Here is a 26,639-nt window from a genome sequence, read left to right on the forward strand (position 1 = left end):
AGCCCGCATTGTAACATTTCATGTATTACCCAGATCAGCGGCGCCTTGTGCCTTATAACCAGCGTGCATGTAGCAGGGTGACCAGGAAATGAGACGGCAGAAATAAAATGACGATTCGTGACTGACCCCTCAATGACCATTGAATCCATACATTACATGAATGCACATTATATTTCCGCTACTTGTATACCAGATTTATATCAGGGGTGCAGCTATTGGGGTACAGAGAATGGAGTCACACCAGGGGCCTGAATAGCACGTAGTCCCGACAGCCAAGGTTGGTCAGATAAACGCCTCATATCCGATACTGACCACGTACACATAACCCCTGTAAAAGAGTATAAAGTTCCTGTACTGCGCTTATCCTGCAGCGTCCACAACCTTCACCACGACTTGTATCACTACTTACGGGGGCCTTGGCAACGCAGTACCATAAATAAGGAGTCCTGTCAGGATGAGAATGATATGGGGGAGCAGCGCACCCCACTATAAGCAGAGATTAGATGTATGTGCAGCGCCCCCTCCTCTATCTGCAGTCCGACATTACTGTTATCTATAGGTCATATCAGGTACGTCATTAAAGGGTTATGAGGTAAGCGATATATTCTGTTCATCTGTCCGCTGAATGTTCAATGTGTCACACGTGGACTCCCAGCCTGGACCGGTGACACAACCTGATATACAACACGTAGTCCGACCATCTATGTAACACCCCAGGCACAGCCGCCACCACTATCTTTCCTGGAATCTGGATAAGCAGCAAATGATTATAACTTTGTACAGGATCAGAGCGCAGGATGTTAGGACGTCTATCGTCAGGTGACCCGCGCTATGTGTTGTAATGCAGCCGACTCCGGCAGGTACGTGGGATCGTGCATAAGGTCGTATTACCTATGGACTGAATAGATCACATGTTCGCAGGTAAAAAAGAACAATGATTTTTTTAGCGGTCTTCATATTTGCTGCCAAACGCACTACAGGACATTTATTCAAATGCATTCAGGGCTTTTCAAGACATAATGTATTTAGATAGAGGAATCCTTTGTGAGTCGGCCAATTTTCGGTAAGCCGGTTTGCAAAGTCTTGTTCTACAGAAATAAAAGCTAAATAACCATGTGGAAAAGACATTAAAGGAATAAGGGATTAGTCTGATGCAATGACAAACAACCTCGCTGTCCTCTCTATAGTCTGTGAAGCCGACAGATCCCGCGTCTGATAATAATGGAGGAATCGCAGCTACAACAATGTGAAGTGGCCGAGATGATGGAGTCCGGGCTGCTCCGTCACTAGAGCTCGCTGCTCACGCGTGTCAGTAACGCCATAGTCTGCTTTGTGAAGTGGCCGAGATGATGGAGTCCGGACTGCTCGTCACTAGAGCTCGCTGCTCACGCGTGTCAGTAACGCCATAGTCTGCTTTGTGAAGTGGCCGAGATGATGGAGTCCGGACTGCTCGTCACTAGAGCTCGCTGCTCACGTGTGTCAGTAACGCCATAGTCTGCTTTGTGAAGTGGCCGAGATGATGGAGTCCGGACTGCTCGTCACTAGAGCTCGCTGCTCACGCGTGTCAGTAACGCCATAGTCTGCTTTGTGAAGTGGCCGAGATGATGGAGTCCGGACTGCTCGTCACTAGAGCTCGCTGCTCACGTGTGTCAGTAACGCCATAGTCTGCTTTGTGAAGTGGCCGAGATGATGGAGTCCGGACTGCTCGTCACTAGAGCTCGCTGCTCACGCGTGTCAGTAACGCCATAGTCTGCTTTGTGAAGTGGCCGAGATGATGGAGTCCGGACTGCTCGTCACTAGAGCTCGCTGCTCACGTGTGTCAGTAACGCCATAGTCTGCTTTGTGAAGTGGCCGAGATGATGGAGTCCGGACTGCTCGACACTAGAGCTCGCTGCTCACGTGTGTCAGTAACGCCATAGTCTGCTTTGTGAAGTGGCCGAGATGATGGAGTCCGGACTGCTCGTCACTAGAGCTCGCTGCTCACGCGTGTCAGTAACGCCATAGTCTGCTTTGTGAAGTGGCCGAGATGATGGAGTCCGGACTGCTCGTAACTAGAGCTCGCTGCTCACGTGTGTCAGTAACGCCATAGTCTGCTTTGTGAAGTGGCCGAGATGATGGAGTCCGGACTGCTCGTCACTAGAGCTCGCTGCTCACGTGTGTCAGTAACGCCATAGTCTGCTCTGTGAAGTGGCCGAGATGATGGAGTCCGGACTGCTCGTCACTAGAGCTCGCTGCTCACGTGTGTCAGTAACCCCAGTCTGCTTTGTGAAGTGGCCGAGATGATGGAGTCCGGACTGCTCGTAACTAGAGCTCGCTGCTCACGTGTGTCAGTAACGCCATAGTCTGCTTTGTGAAGTGGCCGAGATGATGGAGTCCGGACTGCTCGTCACTAGAGCTCGCTGCTCACGTGTGTCAGTAACGCCATAGTCTGCTTTGTGAAGTGGCCGAGATGATGGAGTCCGGACTGCTCGTCACTAGAGCTCGCTGCTCACGCGTGTCAGTAACGCCATAGTCTGCTTTGTGAAGTGGCCGAGATGATGGAGTCCGGACTGCTCGTAACTAGAGCTCGCTGCTCACGTGTGTCAGTAACGCCATAGTCTGCTTTGTGAAGTGGCCGAGATGATGGAGTCCGGACTGCTCGACACTAGAGCTCGCTGCTCACGTGTGTCAGTAACGCCATAGTCTGCTTTGTGAAGTGGCCGAGATGATGGAGTCCGGACTGCTCGTCACTAGAGCTCGCTGCTCACGCGTGTCAGTAACGCCATAGTCTGCTTTGTGAAGTGGCCGAGATGATGGAGTCCGGACTGCTCGTAACTAGAGCTCGCTGCTCACGTGTGTCAGTAACGCCATAGTCTGCTTTGTGAAGTGGCCGAGATGATGGAGTCCGGACTGCTCGACACTAGAGCTCGCTGCTCACGTGTGTCAGTAACGCCATAGTCTGCTTTGTGAAGTGGCCGAGATGATGGAGTCCGGACTGCTCGTCACTAGAGCTCGCTGCTCACGTGTGTCAGTAACGCCATAGTCTGCTTTGTGAAGTGGCCGAGATGATGGAGTCCGGACTGCTCGTCACTAGAGCTCGCTGCTCACGTGTGTCAGTAACGCCATAGTCTGCTCTGTGAAGTGGCCGAGATGATGGAGTCCGGACTGCTCGTCACTAGAGCTCGCTGCTCACGTGTGTCAGTAACCCCAGTCTGCTTTGTGAAGTGGCCGAGATGATGGAGTCCGGACTGCTCGTCACTAGAGCTCGCTGCTCACGTGTGTCAGTAACGCCATAGTCTGCTTTGTGAAGTGGCCGAGATGATGGAGTCCGGACTGCTCGTAACTAGAGCTCGCTGCTCACGTGTGTCAGTAACGCCATAGTCTGCTTTGTGAAGTGGCCGAGATGATGGAGTCCGGACTGCTCGACACTAGAGCTCGCTGCTCACGTGTGTCAGTAACGCCATAGTCTGCTTTGTGAAGTGCGGGCGTCCCGGAGTCAGTGGTCCTTCGCTATAATAAAGGCATTGTCCACTATGAGTGACCATTTATCACTCCTGTCACACACATGCCTGCTCTGGCTGATAGAGGCCTCCAACCCGGAGACAAGACATAAAGCATTATTATAAACGTGCACATCTCGCACAGGCTGAACCCAAACCAGTGATCATGACAAGCAGGTTCACAAATCCAACACGCTGGCTTTAGATTCTGGGTCTCTGAGGGGCTCCCACATGTAGATAGTAAAGTGATCAATGTGAAATCTGATCAGAGTCCCCCAGATGTAAACTTCAGGCTCTGCTAGATAAAGGGGGGTCCCGCAGGAGGTGCAGCCTTTATCTTGCCAGGTCAGTAAATCACAGCTCATTCATTGTTATAGTCCATTTCTGACATTGCTTTGCATCCCTTCTAATCCTGAACATCTGGCAGGCTTTGGCACCAGTGTCTATTACAGGCTTACAATTGTTTTCGCTGGCAGGAAAATGCCCACCGAGAAACTGCTGCTTCCAGGACCTGTATGTACTTTTATCTGCACTCCGGAGCAACAACCTGCAGGAACGAAGCCTCAAAGCTTTATTCACACGAGACCAGGAGACGTAAGACTGATGCCACCTTCTGTGGGCACTAATGGCCTCTCCACATGCATTTCATCCACGTGATGGACTTTGCTGCGTCTACGGTAGTCCATGTGCAGGTGCTAGAAACTTTATACACTACATTTTAGTTTACTTTTTATCTCAAGCTTTCGTGGCTTCAACACAGCTTTAACTATCATATATGCAAAATGTTATAGCTTTGATTTGAAATGTCTCAATATTTCTGCTTGCTGTCAGGAAATGGAAACATTCTTCATAATCAGAGGCTGGTCATGTCCAACTGACACAGGTGCATGTTTTACACTCTGATACACTGTAACAAACCGTGTACCTGTGTTCGTTGTAAAGGAGAAGGTTCCATTCACTGACAGCAAGGGGAATGGTTTTAAAATAGTGCGTAATTGATGCACAAAGTATATTAGAAAGTTGCAGCCTTATCTTGATGGATAACAGACTTAAAGGGGCTGTCCGAGATAAAATCACTGTGTTAATGCTTGTCATTTATTAATGTAAATACATTTTCCAAATTGGCCCCGTTTCCAGATGACTTGACAGGTGACGTCACTCTCTGGCCGCTGTGTTGGTCTTCAATTCTTTTCCGGGTATACGACACGACACTTGTGATGTGCCGTGTATGGGCTGTTCTGTTGTACCGCCCGTAACGCGCATGCGTGGTCCCTGCTGTTGTCGTGGTCCCTGCTATTCTCGAGATAATAGCAGGGACCGCGCATGCGCGTTACGGGCGGTACAACAGAGCAGCCCATACATGGCACATCACAAGTGTCGTGTCGTATACCCGGAAAAGAATTGAAGACCAACACAGCGGCCAGAGAGTGACGTCACCTGTCAAGTCATCTGGAAACGGGGCCTATTTGGAAAATGTATTTACATGAATAACTTTCAGGCATTAACAGTGATTTTATCTCGGACAACCCCTTTAACTGTACGTCGTAATGTATGAATTCCACGCCTGTTTTGGGGTTTCTGAGCTGCCTATAAACATGTTCTACTGGTCGGCCATTTGATTGTTCAATAGACTGGAGATGTGATTCTCTTTTGTGTGGACAGAGGTTTGGATGGGTTATCACACCTGGAACGTCACATTGTATACATATGTCTCGCAATATAAACTATTGATGTCATTGACATTTTCATCAGGCTTGGATTTTGAATAGACCGGTGATGTATTATGGTAGCATTACAGTCTCCTCTCCGGCCGCCCTGCTGACATTACCCATTCATGGTCTCATCACATATAAGCACCTTCAATACTAACATTGTATGAACAGTTTCTACCGTATGTTTCATTAATGATGGTCATATTTCTATGCTGGTATATTTGGATGTAATCTACACATCCTTCTGGACTCCTTGCACAGGCCGGCGCCATCTTCTGCATTGTATGACTCATTTTTAATGTCTTATGTATTTGTGTCCCTAATAAAGTATTTTTTTGGAATGACTTTACGATCATCGTGCAGTAATTGATCTCATCTTCGTAGGTTTTTATCATCCAACTAGTCAGAACCTTGTTTCCGCTTATGGAATGTGCTGGACTGAAAACGTCTGATGTCTACAGCCCGCGGTACACGATACATCCCAGTAGAAGATAATGCATTACAAACCTCAATCTCATTGTCCACGGCAGGGGAGGGGTCGTTATTTCGCTTGGACCGGCCGCGTAACTTCACGTCAGATCCTCTGTGTTGTCGGTCACTTTCAGAATCTTTAACCGGTGTGGAGGGACCATTGTGAGGATTATAATCTCCTGCAGAGAAGGCAAGTGACATAAATACAGTATACAGATGAGAACATCCTTCTAATGAGGCCTTCCCTATGTCAAAGAATGACGAGCTGGCGTTATCCCAAAACCAGAGAAAACCCCAGAATGTACCTGGTGATTCTGTCTTGAATATCTCGCTCACTGCACAATCATCTGTAATACAACACACCCATATCTGCATCCGCTCGGGTTGGATCTATGTGCAGCAGAATCCTTGATATGTGCGATGTGCTCACCTGACAGTGACTCGGAGCTCTGGTTGGAGATGTGCTGAGAGGTTTCCTGCAGGGAGTAGGTGCTGGCGGGGATGGCGCTTGGACTGATGTTGTTGCTGGGGACATATGGGGAGTTGTAGGACGTGCTGTAGTATTGTGCGTATTGTCCTTGGCTAAACCCTGGATATGATGAATATTCCTAAAATACAAAAAGATTATTCTCACATCATGCAGCACGGGCACAAGGATTGAGCAAATACAACACAAAATAATATTCTCTAATTTGTTGATTTTCGCCACGATCTGGCTGTAGGGAGGTATCGGATGAATCAACAAATTTGAGATTTTTTTTTATTGCAAACTTAAAATGACTGTTTTTTAGCCTCTGACGTGACCCAGGACTGGATATAGCGTGTAATAAACACAGCGCGGAGACCTCACCTGATGTAGACCACTGAAGGTGCTGGCGTTGGTCAAACCGTTGGTTCCCTGGTAGAGTCCGGAAGGACCTGGAGAAACAACGCACAATCCTGTATGAATCACTACGGATCATTCATGTCACTGCATTAATAATTCTAATCATCCTCATTGTTTCCATAGATCACATAAATAAAAAACCTCATACTGGATCTGTATAATCCTTTGTACATTTTGTTGCTCTTATATTGAACCTGGTGAGCGGAGGGGGGATTGTGGGATTCTCCGGGATATCTGAGGCGTACATCCCACTAAATTAGAATCACTTATCACACCATCCACCGGTAACGGAGGTCTCCAGCTCCGCAGGGATCCGCCTGCCGCAACTTCAAAGTGTGATCGGCCTGGAGCTGGAGGTGAGCACAACATGATAACACTTTTAAGTTCTCAGAGACAGAACCCCATAGAGCACACGGAGAAGAAGGGAGACTGTTTGAAGCGGAGATGACCTGCGGATGATACCGGCTGTGGAGACCCTGCACTGTTCTATCACGGACAATCTGCAGATAATCAGGAGTGGGACCAGCGGAGGTGTCTGATGGTTTAGGGGGCATTTATATTCTACTTTTGAAGAGTAATAATTGCTCTCAATAACGTGTGATCCAGTTCTCCTGCAGGCACATCTATCACCTCCACCCGTCTATGCCACTATCCTGGACTGGTACAAGCCCCGTAGACTCGCATTAAGAAATGGTCAGCGCACAATTCCCTAATATCCTCATCACTAGTGTCACCCCCCTGGCTGCAGGACGGCGGCCTGTACAGGACATGGACACTGCTGACTGTCATAAGACAATCCAAGCTTTTTGTGGAGTCTGCAGGAGATGAAACGATTCTGAAATGCTCTAATTTTGGTTTGTATTGCTATTTAGGAGCTCTTCTTGCAGTCAGTGAATGGAAATGCTCTCAACATTGTGCAGGTGAAATACTGTACACACCTAATGCCTCTCTGGCTGAAGGTTTGCAACAATTGTATCGCAGTCTAGGCAATTGTCTGTGACGTAAACAGCCTGGAATACAGACTGATACACTGTAACAAACTCAGGAGAGGAGAGATTTTAGTGGCGGATGTATAAAAAAAAATCTGTAAATGCTTCCAATATCTGCCAGCAAGCAGAGATCTTGACAAAGGTGAGGAATTGAAACAGAAAAGATAATAGAATGATAAAGACATGTACTTTGTGAGTATCTCTGTATTGAGGTAATGGATGAGGTAGAGATATATATATATACATATATAAACAGGGGGCTGTCATATTCACGAGAACTTCCCTGCTATATTAGTGGTAGTAGTTCCTAATAATAACAGATACAGATCCCAGGAGACAATGACCTGTCCTATACTAATTCTTACTGGACGGAGGCGCCGCGTCTTCTCCTCGCATCCTTTCCCCTAAGATCCTGTTTGTTATTATTTGAGATGCTGGATTAGATGGGGAATGAACAGCTGAACAAACGCTGGCAGCCGGGGGCGATCACTCCGGCACAGATCTCACCCGCAGCCATGAGGCTTTGCTGCCACTTGTAGCCCCAGCAAATCAGAGAGAAATGCAGGAGAGGACGGTCATTATTGGGGCATCTGTAACCCTTCACCCCAGACAAGGAGTCTTAGAAAAGCCCCATTTTCCCCCGGGCTGGTGATAATGTGCTGCTCTATGGTTTTATGATGCTGGCAGGAACTGCACCGCTCTGGGCAATTAACAGTATTTCTGCTTGGCAGGAGAAATCAGCACCGTATTCAGTTATAAATCCGTCATTCAACGCAGGCAACTTGGGATTTATTTACTTTACAGGGATAAGAAGTAAGAGGGTTTTATACAGAAAAGAATAGAATTACCCAGAATGCCCGCAAAAAACACAACACGAGTAATAAATAGATGTATATACACACAAACTATACATCTAATCATAGTGTAATTATATTATATATCAGTGATGTCAGTAACAGGGGGCGGAGCTGTGACAACCTCTCACACATGATATACAGGCAGGTTGTCAGTAGTAATAGATGAATAGCTGTTACTGTATATAAGATGTGTGGATCTCATGTCTGATCACAGTGTAATTATATTATATATCAGTGATGTCAGTAACAGGGGGCGGGGCTGTGACAACCTCTCACACATGATATACAGGCTGGTTGTCAGTAGTAATAGATGAATAGCTGTTACTGTATATAAGATGTGTGGACCTCATGTCTGATCACAATGTAATTATATTATATATCAGTGATGTCAGTAACAGGGGGCGGGGCTGTGACAACCTCACACATGATATACAGGCTTGTTGTCAGTAGTAATAGATGAATAGCTGTTACTGTATATAAGATGTGTGGATCTCATGTCTGATCACAGTGTAATTATATTATATATCAGTGATGTCAGTAACAGGGGGCGGAGCTGTGACAACCTCTCACACATGATATACAGGCTGGCTGTCAGTAGTAATAGATGAATAGCTGTTACTGTATATAAGATGTGTGGATCTCATGTCTGATCACAGTGTAATTATATAATATATCAGTGATGTCAGTAACAGGGGGCGGGGCTGTGACAACCTCTCACACATGATATGCAGGCAGGTTGTCAGTAGTAATAGATGAATAGCTGTGACTGTATATAAGATGTGTGGATCTCATGTCTGATCACAGTGTAATTATATTATATATCAGTGATGTCAGTAACAGGGGGCGGAGCTGTGACAACCTCTCACACATGATATACAGGCTGGTTGTCAGTAGTAATAGATGAATAGCTGTTACTGTATATAAGATGTGTGGATCTCATGTCTGATCACAGTGTAATTATATTATATATCAGTGATGTCAGTAACAGGGGGCGGGGCTGTGACAACCTCTCACACATGATATACAGGCTGGTTGTCAGTAGTAATAGATGAATAGCTGTTACTGTATATAAGATGTGTGGACCTCATGTCTGATCACAATGTAATTATATTATATATCAGTGATGTCAGTAACAGGGGGCGGGGCTGTGACAACCTCACACATGATATACAGGCTTGTTGTCAGTAGTAATAGATGAATAGCTGTTACTGTATATAAGATGTGTGGATCTCATGTCTGATCACAGTGTAATTATATTATATATCAGTGATGTCAGTAACAGGGGGCGGAGCTGTGACAACCTCTCACACATGATATACAGGCTGGCTGTCAGTAGTAATAGATGAATAGCTGTTACTGTATATAAGATGTGTGGATCTCATGTCTGATCACAGTGTAATTATATTATCAGTGATGTCAGTAACGGGGCGGGGCTGTGACAACCTCTTACACATGATATACAGGCTGGTTGTCAGTAGTAATAGATGAATAGCTGTTACTGTATATAAGATGTGTGGATCTCATGTCTGATCACAGTGTAATTATATTATATATCAGTGATGTCAGTAACAGGGGGCGGGGCTGTGACAACCTCTCACACATGATATACAGGCTGGTTGTCAGTAGTAATAGATGAATAGCTGTTACTGTATATAAGATGTGTGGATCTCATGTCTGATCACAGTGTAATTATATTATATATCAGTGATGTCAGTAACAGGGGGCGGGGCTGTGACAACCTCTCACACATGATATGCAGGCAGGTTGTCAGTAGTAATAGATGAATAGCTGTGACTGTATATAAGATGTGTGGATCTCATGTCTGATCACAGTGTAATTATATTATATATCAGTGATGTCAGTAACAGGGGGCGGAGCTGTGACAACCTCTCACACATGATATACAGGCTGGTTGTCAGTAGTAATAGATGAATAGCTGTTACTGTATATAAGATGTGTGGATCTCATGTCTGATCACAGTGTAATTATATTATATATCAGTGATGTCAGTAACAGGGGGCGGGGCTGTGACAACCTCTCACACATGATATACAGGCTGGTTGTCAGTAGTAATAGATGAATAGCTGTTACTGTATATAAGATGTGTGGACCTCATGTCTGATCACAATGTAATTATATTATATATCAGTGATGTCAGTAACAGGGGGCGGGGCTGTGACAACCTCACACATGATATACAGGCTTGTTGTCAGTAGTAATAGATGAATAGCTGTTACTGTATATAAGATGTGTGGATCTCATGTCTGATCACAGTGTAATTATATTATATATCAGTGATGTCAGTAACAGGGGGCGGAGCTGTGACAACCTCTCACACATGATATACAGGCTGGCTGTCAGTAGTAATAGATGAATAGCTGTTACTGTATATAAGATGTGTGGATCTCATGTCTGATCACAGTGTAATTATATTATCAGTGATGTCAGTAACGGGGCGGGGCTGTGACAACCTCTTACACATGATATACAGGCTGGTTGTCAGTAGTAATAGATGAATAGCTGTTACTGTATATAAGATGTGTGGATCTCATGTCTGATCACAGTGTAATTATATTATATATCAGTGATGTCAGTAACAGGGGGCGGGGCTGTGACAACCTCTCACACATGATATACAGGCTGGTTGTCAGTAGTAATAGATGAATAGCTGTTACTGTATATAAGATGTGTGGATCTCATGTCTGATCACAGTGTAATTATATTATATCAGTGATGTCAGTAACAGGGGGCGGAGCTGTGACAACCTCTCACACATGATATACAGGCAGGTTGTCAGTAGTAATAGATGAATAGCTGTTACTGTATATAAGATGTGTGGATCTCATGTCTGATCACAGTGTAATTATATTATATATCAGTGATGTCAGTAACAGGGGGCGGGGCTGTGACAACCTCTCACACATGATATACAGGCAGGTTGTCAGTAGTAATAGATGAATAGCTGTTACTGTATATAAGATGTGTGGATATCATGTCTGATCAGTGTAATTATATTATATATCAGTGATGTCAGTAACAGGGGGCGGGGCTGTGACAACCTCTCACACATGATATACGGGCTGGTTGTCAGTAGTAATAGATGAATAGCTGTTACTGTATATAAGATGTGTGGATCTCATGTCTGATCACAATGTAATTATATTATATATCAGTGATGTCAGTAACAGGGGGCGGGGCTGTGACAACCTCTCACACATGATATACAGGCTGGTTGTCAGTAGTAATAGATGAATAGCTGTGACTGTATATAAGATGTGTGGATCTCAGGTCTGATCACAGTGTAATTATATTATATATCAGTGATGTCAGTAACAGGGGGCGGGGCTGTGACAACCTCTCACACATGATATACAGGCTGGTTGTCAGTAGTAATAGATGAATAGCTGTTACTGTATATAAGGTGTGTGGATCTCATGTCTGATCACAATGTAATTATATTATATATCAGTGATGTCAGTAACAGGGGGCGGGGCTGTGACAACCTCTCACACATGATATACAGGCTGGTTGTCAGTAGTAATAGATGAATAGCTGTTACTGTATATAAGATGTGTGGATCTCATGTCTGATCACAATGTAATTATATTATATATCAGTGATGTCACTAACAGGGGGCGGGGCTGTGACAACCTCTCACACATGATATACAGGCTGGTTGTCAGTAGTAATAGATGAATAGCTGTTACTGTATATAAGATGTGTGGATCTCATGTCTGATCACAATGTAATTATATTATATATCAGTGATGTCAGTAACAGGGGGCGGGGCTGTGACAACCTCTCACACATGATATACAGGCTGGTTGTCAGTAGTAATAGATGAATAGCTGTTACTGTATATAAGATGTGTGGATCTCATGTCTGATCACAATGTAATTATATTATATATCAGTGATGTAACAGGGGGCGGGGCTGTGACAACCTATCACACATGATATACAGGCTGGTTGTCAGTAGTAATAGATGAATAGCTGTGACTGTATATAAGATGTGTGGATCTCATGTCTGATCATAGTGTAATTATATTATATATCAGTGATGTCAGTAACAGGGGGCGGAGCTGTGACAACCTCTCACACATGATATACAGGCTGGTTGTCAGTAGTAATAGATGAATAGCTGTGACTGTATATAAGATGTGTGGATCTCATGTCTGATCACAATGTAATTATATTATATATCAGTGATGTCAGTAACAGGGGGCGGGGCTGTGACAACCTCTCACACATGATATACAGGCTGGTTGTCAGTAGTAATAGATGAATAGCTGTGACTGTATATAAGATGTGTGGATCTCATGTCTGATCACAGTGTAATTATATTATATATCAGTGATGTCAGTAACAGGGGGCGGGGCTGTGACAACCTCTCACACATGATATACAGGCAGGTTGTCAGTAGTAATAGATGAATAGCTGTTACTGTATATAAGATGTGTGGATCTCATGTCTGATCACAGTGTAATTATATTATATATCAGTGATGTCAGTAACAGGGGGCGGGGCTGTGACAACCTCTCACACATGATATGCAGGCTGGTTGTCAGTAGTAATAGATGAATAGCTGTTACTGTATATAAGATGTGTGGATCTCATGTCTGATCACAGTGTAATTATATTCTATATCAGTGATGTCAGTAACAGGGGGCGGGGCTGTGACAACCTCTCTCACATGATATACAGGCTGGTTGTCAGTAGTAATAGATGAATAGCTGTGACTGTATATAAGATGTGTGGATCTCATGTCTGATCACAGTGTAATTATATTATATATCAGTGATGTCAGTAACAGGGGGCGGGGCTGTGACAACCTCTCACACATGATATATGGGCTGGTTGTCAGTAGTAATAGATGAATAGCTGTGACTGTATATAAGGTGTGTGGATCTCATGTCTGATCACAGTGTAATTATATTATATATCAGTGATGTCAGTAACAGGGGGCGGGGCTGTGACAACCTCTCACACATGATATACAGGCAGGTTGTCAGTAGTAATAGATGAATAGCTGTTACTGTATATAAGATGTGTGGATCTCATGTCTGATCACAGTGTAATTATATTATATATCAGTGATGTCAGTAACAGGGGGCGGGGCTGTGACAACCTCTCTCACATGATATACAGGCTGGTTGTCAGTAGTAATAGATGAATAGCTGTGACTGTATATAAGATGTGTGGATCTCATGTCTGATCACAGTGTAATTATATTATATATCAGTGATGTCAGTAACAGGGGGCAGGGCTGTGACAACCTCTCACACATGATATACAGGCTGGTTGTCAGTAGTAATAGATGAATAGCTGTTACTGTATATAAGATGTGTGGATCTCATGTCTGATCACAGTGTAATTATATTATATATCAGTGATGTCAGTAACAGGGGGCGGGGCTGTGACAACCTCTCACACATGATATACAGGCTGGCTGTCAGTAGTAATAGATGAATAGCTGTTACTGTATATAAGATGTGTGGACCTCATGTCTGATCACAGTGTAATTATATTATATATCAGTGATGTCAGTAACAGGGGGCAGGGCTGTGACAACCTCTCACACATGATATGCAGGCTGGTTGTCAGTAGTAATAGATGAATAGCTGTGACTGTATATAAGATGTGTGGATCTCATGTCTGATCACAGTGTAATTATATTATATATCAGTGATGTCAGTAACAGGGGGCAGGGCTGTGACAACCTCTCACTCATGATATACAGGCTGGTTGTCAGTAGTAATAGATGAATAGCTGTGACTGTATATAAGATGTGTGGATCTCATGTCTGATCACAGTGTAATTATATTATATATCAGTGATGTCAGTAACAGGGGGCGGGGCTGTGACAACCTCTCACACATGATATGCAGGCAGGTTGTCAGTAGTAATAGATGAATAGCTGTGACTGTATATAAGATGTGTGGATCTCATGTCTGATCACAGTGTAATTATATTATATATCAGTGATGTCAGTAACAGGGGGCGGGGCTGTGACAACCTCTCACACATGATATACAGGCTGGTTGTCAGTAGTAATAGATGAATAGCTGTTACTGTATATAAGATGTGTGGATCTCATGTCTGATCATAGTGTAATTATATTATATATCTGATGTCAGTAACAGGGGGCGGGGCTGTGACAACCTCTCACACATGATATACAGGCTGGTTGTCAGTAGTAATAGATGAATAGCTGTGACTGTATATAAGATGTGTGGATCTCATGTCTGATCACAGTGTAATTATATTATATATCAGTGATGTCAGTAACAGGGGGCAGGGCTGTGACAACCTCTCACTCATGATATACAGGCTGGTTGTCAGTAGTAATAGATGAATAGCTGTGACTGTATATAAGATGTGTGGATCTCATGTCTGATCACAGTGTAATTATATTATATATCAGTGATGTCAGTAACAGGGGGCGGGGCTGTGACAACCTCTCACACATGATATGCAGGCAGGTTGTCAGTAGTAATAGATGAATAGCTGTGACTGTATATAAGATGTGTGGATCTCATGTCTGATCACAGTGTAATTATATTATATATCAGTGATGTCAGTAACAGGGGGCGGGGCTGTGACAACCTCTCACACATGATATGCAGGCAGGTTGTCAGTAGTAATAGATGAATAGCTGTTACTGTATATAAGATGTGTGGATCTCATGTCTGATCACAGTGTAATTATATTATATATCAGTGATGTCAGTAACAGGGGGCGGAGCTGTGACAACCTCTCACACATGATATACAGGCTGGTTGTCAGTAGTAATAGATGAATAGCTGTTACTGTATATAAGATGTGTGGATCTCATGTCTGATCACAGTGTAATTATATTATATATCAGTGATGTCAGTAACAGGGGGCGGGGCTGTGACAACCTCTCTCACATGATATACAGGCTGGTTGTCAGTAGTAATAGATGAATAGCTGTGACTGTATATAAGATGTGTGGATCTCATGTCTGATCACAGTGTAATTATATTATATATCAGTGATGTCAGTAACAGGGGGCGGAGCTGTGACAACCTCTCACACATGATATACAGGCTGGTTGTCAGTAGTAATAGATGAATAGCTGTTACTGTATATAAGATGTGTGGATCTCATGTCTGATCACAATGTAATTATATTATATATCAGTGATGTCAGTAACAGGGGGCGGGGCTGTGACAACCTCTCACACATGATATACAGGCTGGTTGTCAGTAGTAATAGATGAATAGCTGTGACTGTATATAAGATGTGTGGATCTCATGTCTGATCACAGTGTAATTATATTATATATCAGTGATGTCAGTAACAGGGGGCGGAGCTGTGACAACCTCTCACACATGATATACAGGCTGGTTGTCAGTAGTAATAGATGAATAGCTGTTACTGGTTGTCAGAGCTGTTTCTGTAGTATAGAGTGTGTGGATCTCATGGACGTCAGATCACAATCAGACACAGGGCAGCATAATAACTGCAAAGGAGCTTGCAATAAACATAAGATAATGAGTGACCCCACATTTACTATACTCTGAGGTTTGTGCTCTACCAATCGACTTGTATAAAAACTGGATGAAACAAATCAGCAACACAATTTGAGATGTAAGAATTGTGTTTGTAATGAATGAGCAGCAGATATATTTCAGTGGTTGCCCCTGTGAGGACAGTGGTGGTCCCCGGAGACCAGCGCGCAGTGCTGAGTACATTCTGTTAGGATGCTGTGAGATTTTGGATGGACGCCACGCTAGTAATGATAGATAGGAGCAGGCTGCTTCCCCTCCACATGTTGTGCTGGCTGGGCTGTACTTCTATATACTTATCCTCCGGCCTGCGCCCAACACACGTCTGCCTACACGTCCTTCATTACATCCCGGCATGTGAAACGTTCCTGTCAGCACTGGAACCCAAGATGGGGCTTAGAAGTGGGAAATAACGGAGAATCGTGGACCCGGAGGTCAGTAAAGCTCGGATACTAAAACAGTACAGGTATATACAGTGCTGGAGGTCTATAGCTATACACAGTGCCGGAGGTCTACGGGTATACACAGTCCCGGAGGTCTGCGGGTATACACAGTCCCGGAGGTCCGCGGGTATACACAGTCCCGGAGGTCCGCGGGTATACACAGTCCCGGAGGTCTGCGGGTATACACAGTCCCGGAGGTCTGCGGGTATACACAGTCCCGGAGGTCTGCGGGTATACACAGTCCCGGAGGTCTGCGGGTATACACAGTCCCGGAGGTCTGCGGGTATACACAGTCCCGGAGGTCTGCGGGTATACACAGTCCCGGAGGTCTGCGGGTATACACAGTCCCGGAGGTCTGCGGGTATACACAGTCCCGGAGGTCTGCGGGTATATACAGTCCCGGAGGTCTGCGGGTATATACAGTCCCGGAGGTCTGCGGGTATTTATAGTCCCGGTGGTCTGCGGGTATATACAGTCCCGGAGGTCTGCGGGTATATACAGTCCCGGAGGTCTGCGGGGTATATACAGTCCCGGAGGTCCGCGGGTATACACAGTCCCGGAGGTCCGCGGGTATACACAGTCCCGGAGGTCCGCGGGTATACACAGTCCCGGAGGTCCGCGGGTATACACAGTCCCGGAGGTCCGCGGGTATACACAGTCCCGGAGGTCCGCGGGTATACACAGTCCCGGAGGTCCGCGGGTATACACAGTCCCGGAGGTCCGCGGGTATACACAGTCCCGGAGGTCTGCGGGTATACACAGTCCCGGAGGTCTGCGGGTATACACAGTCCCGGAGGTCCGCGGGTATACACAGTCCCGGAGGTCCGCGGGTATACACAGTCCCGGAGGTCCGCGGGTATACACAGTCCCGGAGGTCCGCGGGTATACACAGTCCCGGAGGTCCGCGGGTATACACAGTCCCGGAGGTCTGCGGGTATATACAGTCCCGGAGGTCTGCGGGTATATACAGTCCCGGAGGTCTGCGGGTATATACAGTCCCGGAGGTCTGCGGGTATATATAGTCCCGGAGGTCTGCGGGTATATACAGTCCCGGAGGTCTGCGGGTATACACAGTCCCGGAGGTCCGCGGGTATACACAGTCCCGGAGGTCCGCGGGTATACACAGTCCCGGAGGTCTGCAGGTATATACAGTCCCGGAGGTCTGCGGGTATATACAGTCCTGGAGCTCACCACAGCCAGTGGTCACTACACACCCAACACAACTCCACAGATAATACTCCAGGTCACACAGGTTTATACATAAGGTGTCAAGACAAACTAATAACGTGCACTAAACAGTAATAAAATGTCTGCGTCCTCAGTATTTCCAGCAAAAACAAGCGGCTGAGAGAAACATGGCTGTATTATTTCTGGAAAGACTAGGACGGTGGAAAGTAAAGCAGTGGCGTCCTCGCAGCAGAGCGGGATCTCACGCAGCATTAATTGTACTGTAGGACGTGTGATTTGACCCCTAACAAATGAGGCCTCCAAATACCCGCAGGACTTTCTCTGAGGCTTAAGATTCAGCTATGCCGCCATAATCTTAGACTAAATCTAATGTAAACCATATGTGCTGTAAAAAGACGGGAAAAAGAGACTTATTTTATGGAGAGTTTGGTTTTATGAAGCAAAGCTGGAGAGTCTTTACTAGTGAATGAATATGACTATATATTAGTATGAGGACTGATAGCCGGGGGGTCACATCTCCTCCTCCCATATTGATCTCCATCACAGATCACCTATTTATCTTGTATGTAGTTACATTGTATGGATCCATCAGATGTATCAGGATCCGCCTGTCCGTTACATCCTCATTGTATCCATATAGGATATAGTTGGACCATCTTCTACCTTGTATGTCGCCTACTCTCCTTCTTTTGCTTGCTATTACATGAGCTGGTCTTACATTCAGAACCGAGCCGCCGACGCAGATGTAAACAGACGGTCGCAGATTCGATCAAATCGGCCAGGAAAAGATACTTCTCCATGCAGCACTATTTTTCCCATCAAACCCGGCGTTAATGGGGTCTATTAGTGCCGGAGGGATCCTTTATAGGACAGATCCAGAGTGTTGTGGCTTCCGGTATGAACAGAGGCCACAACACAAGTGTGAACAAGGCCTTATCAATACTGACGCTTGGCGAGACATCCACTATTACCACCGGCATGGAGTCTGATCCGCATCTCGACTACGAGAGCTGGGAAGGATTTGTGAAGATTAGAGCATTTTCAGCTTCTATTAGTCTAGAGAATAAAGTAAAGTAAAGATTCTTCCCTAAGCCGATGAGTGTTGCAGAAATGTGTTCACCACTAAAGAGCGGGAAAAGACGTAAAGTGTTCCCACAGAACGGGCAGATTATTATTATTATGTATAATGGTTAGGATCAGTGACAGTAATCTGAATCAGGCCGTGCATTAGACGTCAGTCACACTGTGCAGCGGAACAACCAGTCATTCTGCAGCCAGAGAGTCATACAGAACAGCAGGGGATGTACTGAGGGGTGACTAGAGAGCTTTATCCAATCCCCATAGTCGAGCGTCCGGCTGTAAGTCCACCACAGATCATAGCCCCTAATGTTTCTCCCTCCCCACCCATAGACGAGGCCGCAGCTGAGGATCAGTAAAACAAGTCAGATGTCGGCTGCGTTTGCCGGGAGATGTTTGGGGAAGCTGGCGCGCTATCAATTACCGCACATTGCATTTCAGATCAGATCTGCAGCCACCGTGGCTGTTCTGCATTACTGCGAGGTCACAGGTTAAACACAGCAGAAGCACAGGAATTTCCCCTTCAGTTTCAGTTATTCAATGTGCCTGACTGAGGGCGCTGCCACAACACGGGCGCTCACAGGAACTGCCGGGTTAAGTAACTTACTGAGACCCGTAACGCTAGTGTCAGCGGCTGATTTTAAACGGAGACATCAATTTTTGTGGCTGAGAAGACGCATCACCCGCAGCGTTACATTTATGGATAGTAGGAGGACGTCATGTCACTAAAGCCGGCCATAGACAGCCAATAATCAGATATTCTGCTTCAATCAGCGATTCTTACAAGATTTATAGATCAGGCCTCATGACCGAGCAGTATAAATGGTCAGTAACGGCTGCACGGACGGGCCGCGGAGCGTCATCCGCTCACAGTAATAAGTATAGGAACACGGCACGCAAGTGCGAAAAATAGGACGTCCTGTGTGCACGGGGCTATGACCTGAATAGAGAAGGAGTAGAATGGAAAGATTTGCACGTCCTCCGTGTTTTGGTTTACAAATACTGACGAGAATACTGCCGCGTGAACAAGGCCTTAGGGTCTATTCACACCTGGCAGATTTGTTTCATTTCTGCGACTGAACATCTGTTCGATACATCTGAATGGAGTTTCCTTTCCAGTCACACCCAGAGCTGCAGTTACAATTCTGGTTTCCCTTGGAAACAGACAGTCGCTTCTGCACACTCTGCACAGTCTTGTGACCAAACAGCGCTAGCCATTTAATGGGCATCCTGAGCTCCACCAATGCACCGGCAAAAAAAAATATCTCAATTGTGACTGCAGCTCTGGATGTGACTGGAGTATAATCCCTGATGTCAGACATGTGACCACACAATTTAGCTTTAATAATGGTCATCTGTACTCATTATGGTAACCGGAAACCAGCAGAATTATAAATGCAGCTCTAGAGGTCACTGGAGTAAAACAAAGTAAATACAGAGTTACTTATCATTACACACAAACTAAAAAGTAGATAAAGTTGAGTTAAATGTTCAGGAGGCCAACCAATCAGACTTCACCAATCAGACTTCACCAATCAGACTTCACCAATCAGACTTCACCAGTCTGGACCAAAGAGAAGAAGTCGCACTGGTCAATGCTGCATCTGGCTCGCACCTTGCCTTATAATCAATGTAAAAACCTAGTAAGTTGGAATATACATATTTATATACAATTCCTTTGTCTTGTTTATATATGTGCGCCGTGCGTCCATACCCAGGATGATACCATTAAAGGGAAGCACCCCCTCCCTCCCCCCGGGTGACATGTTGCACTCCCTATATGATCCCTGGGTTTTTCCTGTATGAAGCTGAATAGTTTACATATGTTATAGACTTCTAAATATGCACAAGAGCATCCCTACCCGAACCCCTCCACAGCAGCATTTACCCTCATCCCCACCCCCACCAGAGGGAAAAAATACAACGTCTTGATTGAATTAAATCCTGTGAGCTCCTCGGCATGCATAGGAAAAGGCAGGCGGTGACCCTGTCAGGATGGGCCCCCTGTGCCATCAACGAGCTCCCCCCCAGAGAAGTGAAAACCTCCAATACCACTCATAAAATATACAAGTCGCCTCCCTGCATTGTACTGCATATAAGGAACCAGTCACCCCAGGGTCACCCCCTTCTATTTGTCACCAATATTTCCACAGCAGCAGCACAACTCTCTCTGCTGTCCCATCTGTTACAATGTCTCAGTGCAGGTAACAGTCTGGAGTCCAAGATGTTTGGCTCACAGAGGTTTGTCTAGACAATGGATACAATTGTAACAAACCCTCAGCCAAGTATTAGGTCAGGATAGGTTTGTAATCTATGAATGTAAACAAAAATGTTTCCATTCATTGACATCAGAAAAATGGTGAAGAAACACAAAAAGTGGGATTTTTTTTTATTGTTTCTATTCCAGTTTTTTAGCGTAGAAAAGTATAAAATGTCGTAATGTGTGAAAAAAAATTGTGACTTTTGCGACGCTCACAGAACTTATTTCCATGTGCTGGCCACTAGAGGGAGCAGTTCCAAAAACTGCAGCATGGTCAATGTGGTAAAGCAACCTCATTGATTTATGCTGCAAATATGGGGTGGACACACTCGCTCTAGTGTCCTCACACAATCCCCCCTCCCTTATTCTGGCTAGTGCCAGGAGAAAGAAGGGTTTGAATCTTCAAACCTCCTACACTGTGTGCCGCCATTTTCTGAGCGAATGCCCAGTGTAGGAGGATTAGATACAGGGCTCAGCAGACAGTATCACACGAACATACACACACATCACATACACAAACATAAATTACCTGCCGCCTCCGCTGGTCTACGCTCCTATTCCTTGCGCATTCGCTTCCTTGAACATATAGGCGGAAGCCGCGGCCGGAAGTCGTCATCTTATTGTCCGGCAGCGGCTTCTGATGCACATGAAAATGGCACCGGATTTCGCTCTGCGAACGAGCGACGTTTTGGTCTGTGTGGGAGCGGCGCATGCGCGTACACTTCTGAGAATGGAACGGCTCACGTTCGCATTCTCTATGGGGCTGATGTGCCGTATTCCATCTCTGTATGTGTCGTTAATCGACTCATACAGAGATGAAAAAAAATGGCAGCCTCCGTAGAGGTAAAAGTTTGAGCACAGTAAAAATTAGAAAGTGACAACACTAATAAATAACATTTTCGTTTATATTTTATTAAAAGCAATATAATAAAAAAATAAAAAATCATGACCCCTTCCCTTTACAACTGGCATCTGCAATGCCCCCCACAATCTATTGGAGCAGAACTTTCCATTCTACAATGTTTAGACCTTATTCACACAGGACAGTTATCCAGTCTGCAGGTCACCGCTGATACTACAGGTAAAATAAATCTTCTCTGGACATTTCCAGCTGCTGAAGGGTTAATTCCAAGAAGAAAAACTATTAGTGATCATTCAGGGTAAATCAACATTCTGTAAGAGTCAGCGCAAAGTATCCGCAACACCGCCGAGGGGCCCCGCTTCTAAATGCTCCCAAATTACTCTGTCAACTGAAAGCCAGAGCTTGTGAGATCAGAGCCAAAGGCAGCGCACATTCCCGGCCATCTCACTATACAGGTCGCTGTCACCCTCTGTGCTGCTCTGAGTTTTCTAAAGCTGGAAATTTACATAAAATGTTATCAATTTCTAAATAAATCTCCCATAAATGACATTTTTTTAAGCATACGTTGAATTTTCCTGTATTTTTGCTCGCAGGACGCCTGGATTATTGACGTTTTTTTCCCTGTAGACTATTGAAGTGTCCTGATTATCTGAAGAAGAAATCCTTACAATATTTGATCAAACGCCTCTTGTAGGTTGAAGCCTTTTTGCGGTGTTTTCCCCTCTGCGGGACTGACACGCGCTACGTGGATCTGCACACATCTATCTACCTATTCCAATAGTCCGGCATGTGATGTGAGCAGCGGTTGTATTTTGGGCCTCCTTCCGGGTGCCGTATATATTTCTCTATGGACATCTGATATTTCGGCACCTGTCAGGTTCTCAGAACTCCAGATTCCAGGGCTCTTACTATATATATATACAGTGTGTATGTGTTTCTCTATGTATCTGGTAACATGATACAGGAAATATTTCGCTATAAATTAACCATCACAGCGGCCGTGCTCACATACGCTGCATGTATTTCACTCCGACCTGTGAATGTGAGACATTATTACGAGGGGCTGGTGAACCGCAGGGGGTGTTTTCATTCTAAATAGTTTTTGTCTCCTCTTAAAAACTTCAGTCTCCATCAGGGGTTAAGAGTTAAATGCGGAGAACCGCTGTGGGATTTGGGTAAATATATAAATATGTCAGGGGCTTTCAGCTGTCGATGGCTGTCACTCCAGAGGGGGCTCATCCCTGCCAGGAAAAGGAGGCTAAAGTGATCGTCAAGCTTGATTTATGGAAGCAAACAAAAGAAAATAATGATTTCTTTTCTTGACGCCCCGGAGGGAACGTGCCTGTCCTTGTAGCGAAGGCCGAAGCCTCACAGCGTTAAAGCGTGGGAAACACACAGCATTTATACCTTCAAGGTGTGACCTCACCTCCAACCTGCTCACGGGACACAGCACCTAAAAATAAACATGACCTGTGCACTCTTCAGGCCCCGAGCTACGAGCAAGGTCTATGTGATGGACACAAGGCAGAGAATATATACCTGTATACACCTACACGCCATTCAGGAAGGAGCGGTTTCTTTTTACAACAAAGAATGCAATGCATATTTTGGAATGGGGGGGGGGGTCTTTTTGCGCCCCATTTTTTCTGTGCGCTGCCAGTTATCCATTTTTCATGAAGGATGTTATTTTTTACTGACTTTTTAAAAAGAAAAAAATAATAAATATGGGCGTTTGGTCGCCGGGCCCGGTGCAGGTCTCGGCCTTGTCACCCCGCAGATCCCGGGCTCCTGCACACGGCCAGCGTCACCCACCAGAAATACCAAACATTTCTCAGGCAGAACAAAGTGTTTCTTGGGAAGGACTGGCTGGCAGCGGCTGTGGGTCTCGGACAGGACAAGTCACAGATTTTAGACTTAACGCCATGTTGGAGGATTCTGAGAATTCCATCAAGACAGCTGAACGCGTTGCTGAAAACAATAAGCGAGCAATTAACCCTTCAACCGCAGCCAAAACCACCAGACTCCAGGCAAAGGAAATCACTGCCAGCACAAACCCCAAACTTAGAATTACAATCAATGCAAATTATTGAACTACAAAGTGCTGCAGCCCACAGAAAAGCCTGCCCACCCCCACAGGTCGGTCAGCGGAGGGAGCGCGAGCGGCACAAAGGTGTAGCTGCTGTCAGACGCAAAACCGTTACAACACAATATGCGATACGGACGGAGTCCCCTTTAAGAAGCCAGGAAACCCAAGGTTCTAATGTTCCTTATAATTCTATACATTGTGGCCGTCGGGGCACATACCGTGCATCTGATACGTGTATGGCGCCTGTCCCGGGGGTGGGGTGCTGAAACTGGAGCTGTAGCTGAGAAACCCGCTCTGTCCGGGAGAGTGGTTCAAACTGTCTTCTGTTTTGATATCTAAAAAAGAAAGGACAGAAATAAAGATGATGTATACAGTATAATGGCCACATACAAGACCCATACAGTGACAGGCAGCAAATGCACATAACACGACCCCCTGTGATGGCCGCACGTTACCGGGAACATTCCTGCTCTAAGCCAGAGGGAGACCACACCGACCGTCCACTAATGAGGAACTCATCTCCCAGAAAGCAAACATGGAGAGAGAAGAGCAGCACAACTCCCATCATCTCATATACATGAAGCACTAATGTCCTGTAATGGACATGCATGTTAGACAAGATATTCAGAACAACATCTCCAAAATCCATAAAGAAACTCAAACAAGGCGGACGATGTGGGTTGTATATACTTATGGAGGTCACAACTTCTTCCCTTTGTGTCATAGTTCTGCTTTTGTACTCATGAACCAGGAAGATCAGGATTAACAGATGCTTTTGGTCCTTTGCAGAGCGTGGACTGCTGCAGTCAATAAAATGCAAAAAGACAACAAAAAAAACACAAAAAAATGTGAGGGTGGAATGTCCAGTGATCATCCTTTACAGGTGGCTCAGTGGTAAAGTGAACCTCTGATCTCAGACGAGGTGCGATTATCAGGATGACGTGATGCAAAAACAGGGATTAGACGTAGCGCTGCCAACATCCAAGCAAGTCAGGTAGTTGGTAAGGAAAAAAGGGATTTAGTAACATAACATGAGCAGCTACACGTTTCAACGGCGGTCCGGCGTCTTCCTCAGGCCAATTCAAATCCCTGTTTTTGCATCACTTTTCATTCTGATCCTTTTTGCGCTGGTGAATCACACAACTCGCTGAGGCTGGACACTATATACACTGTCCGTGTCTACACCAGGGTTGTATCTGGATTGGGACAGCCTGACCGGGTGAGAGACCCCACTACTCACTCCACTACTGTCCTCTACTACCCAATTTATCCTGACGGATTTGCACGATGTGGCGCAGTGTGTCATCTTTTCTCTTTTAGATTTACTAGGTTCTATTATTATCTTTATACTTCATATTTTAGGTTTTCCGTGGACTGAGCTTCAGGTAGGAGGAGAACCTCAAGCAGCAAACAATTCCCCCCGCAATGCTGTGTTGTGTCTAGGAAAGTGAGCAGAATTGATGTTGTTCTGTATGAGCAGAAACACCTCATTGTTGTGGATTAGCAGCCAGGTGGGAGTCTTTTACTCGCCCTGCATGAGCGGTGACCCCAATAGGTAATCTGCACGATTTATAAGCAACATATGGAGCCGCCATGTGTCCTACCCTTAAGACACAATCCAGTAGCAAATGGTTGTACTTTCACCTGCTCTATGAGAAACAACTGCTTGGCATTTTCCCTGGAAACTTTCCAGTTCTCAAACAGCAGAAAAAACCCCTACACATATCAGCGGAAATAGGGGGACGGTCACCAGCCGCACGGATCATCCACACACATCCCCATAATGTGTTCCGCTTCATTATCAGTTATTACTTGCTGCTGAAGAAGTCCGCACATTATATTTCCCCAAGAAAGGTGACACCTGAGAGCAGCAGACACCAGGCCGAGAGCAGCAGACGCCAGGCCGAGAGCAGCAGACGCCAGGCCGAGAGCAGCAGACGCCAGGCCGAGAGCAGCAGACGCCAGGCCGAGAGCAGCAGACGCCAGGCCGAGAGCAGCAGACGCCAGGCCGAGAGCAGCAGACGCCAGGCCGAGAGCAGCAGACGCCAGGCCGAGAGCAGCAGACGCCAGGCCGAGAGCAGCAGACGCCAGGCCGAGAGCAGCAGACGCCAGGCCGAGAGCAGCAGACGCCAGGCCGAGAGCAGCAGACGCCAGGCCGAGAGCAGCAGACGCCAGGCCGAGAGCAGCAGACGCCAGGCCGAGAGCAGCAGACGCCAGGACGAGAGCAGCAGACGCCAGGCCGAGAGCAGCAGACGCCAGGCCGAGAGCAGCAGACGCCAGGACGAGAGCAGCAGACGCCAGGCCGAGAGCAGCAGACGCCAGGCCGAGAGCAGCAGACACCAGGCCGAGAGCTCGTCCTCTGTAAAAACTATTATTAAATATATATTATATAGGATTCCACCCCGTATTTCCTGCTGGACCCGCAATTACCTGTATCGCCACCACATCTGCTACTAATTCCCCACAACAAGCCACAAACAGGAAAACTACAAATGGACAACGAGGAATTAAAGACCACACATGGAAGCCGGTCATAACTTTCTAGTGGGGTGTCCGTACCTAGTCGTCTCCGATGGTGATAAATATCCTAATAATCTTATGTAGGTTACATTGCGCCAACTGATCACACACATCACACACATCACACACACTACTCCCAGGCAATACACAGGAATTCAATATTTAATTTGCTTGATAATGTCAGGAACTAGAAAGTCACGTCTGGGAAGGAGTGACTGCTGTATTGTGAGCTCGCCATCTAGATTGTAAGCTCTTACGCACAGTGTCCCTCATGGTCA

At 45.8% G+C, this 26,639-nt stretch overlaps 1 protein-coding gene and 1 long non-coding RNA gene across 6 annotated transcripts in view; one reads left to right on the forward strand and one right to left on the reverse strand.

The window, feature by feature from the left end:
* Positions 1–26,639, forward strand: part of LOC142666215 (uncharacterized) — a 93,891-nt gene that overhangs the window by 62,808 nt on the left and 4,444 nt on the right. The window lies entirely within an intron of this gene.
* The window catches only part of EYA2 (EYA transcriptional coactivator and phosphatase 2), a 199,309-nt gene that overhangs the window by 36,601 nt on the left and 136,069 nt on the right, over positions 1–26,639 (reverse strand). For 4 of the 5 annotated variants that reach the window (XM_075846197.1, XM_075846196.1, XM_075846193.1 and 1 more), the window contains 5 exons: positions 24,060–24,176; positions 6,513–6,580; positions 6,093–6,270; positions 5,968–6,009; positions 5,699–5,841 (listed from right to left, as the gene is read on the reverse strand). In XM_075846197.1, the coding sequence (XP_075702312.1) occupies positions 5,699–5,841; positions 5,968–6,009; positions 6,093–6,270; positions 6,513–6,580; positions 24,060–24,176 (548 nt within the window). The remainder of the gene's footprint in view (positions 1–5,698; positions 5,842–5,967; positions 6,010–6,092; positions 6,271–6,512; positions 6,581–24,059; positions 24,177–26,639) is intronic. The other variant, XM_075846195.1, reaches the window with a different exon arrangement.

This window comes from Rhinoderma darwinii, chromosome 13, assembly GCF_050947455.1.
Source record: "Rhinoderma darwinii isolate aRhiDar2 chromosome 13, aRhiDar2.hap1, whole genome shotgun sequence".
Lineage (NCBI taxonomy): Eukaryota > Metazoa > Chordata > Amphibia > Anura > Rhinodermatidae > Rhinoderma > Rhinoderma darwinii.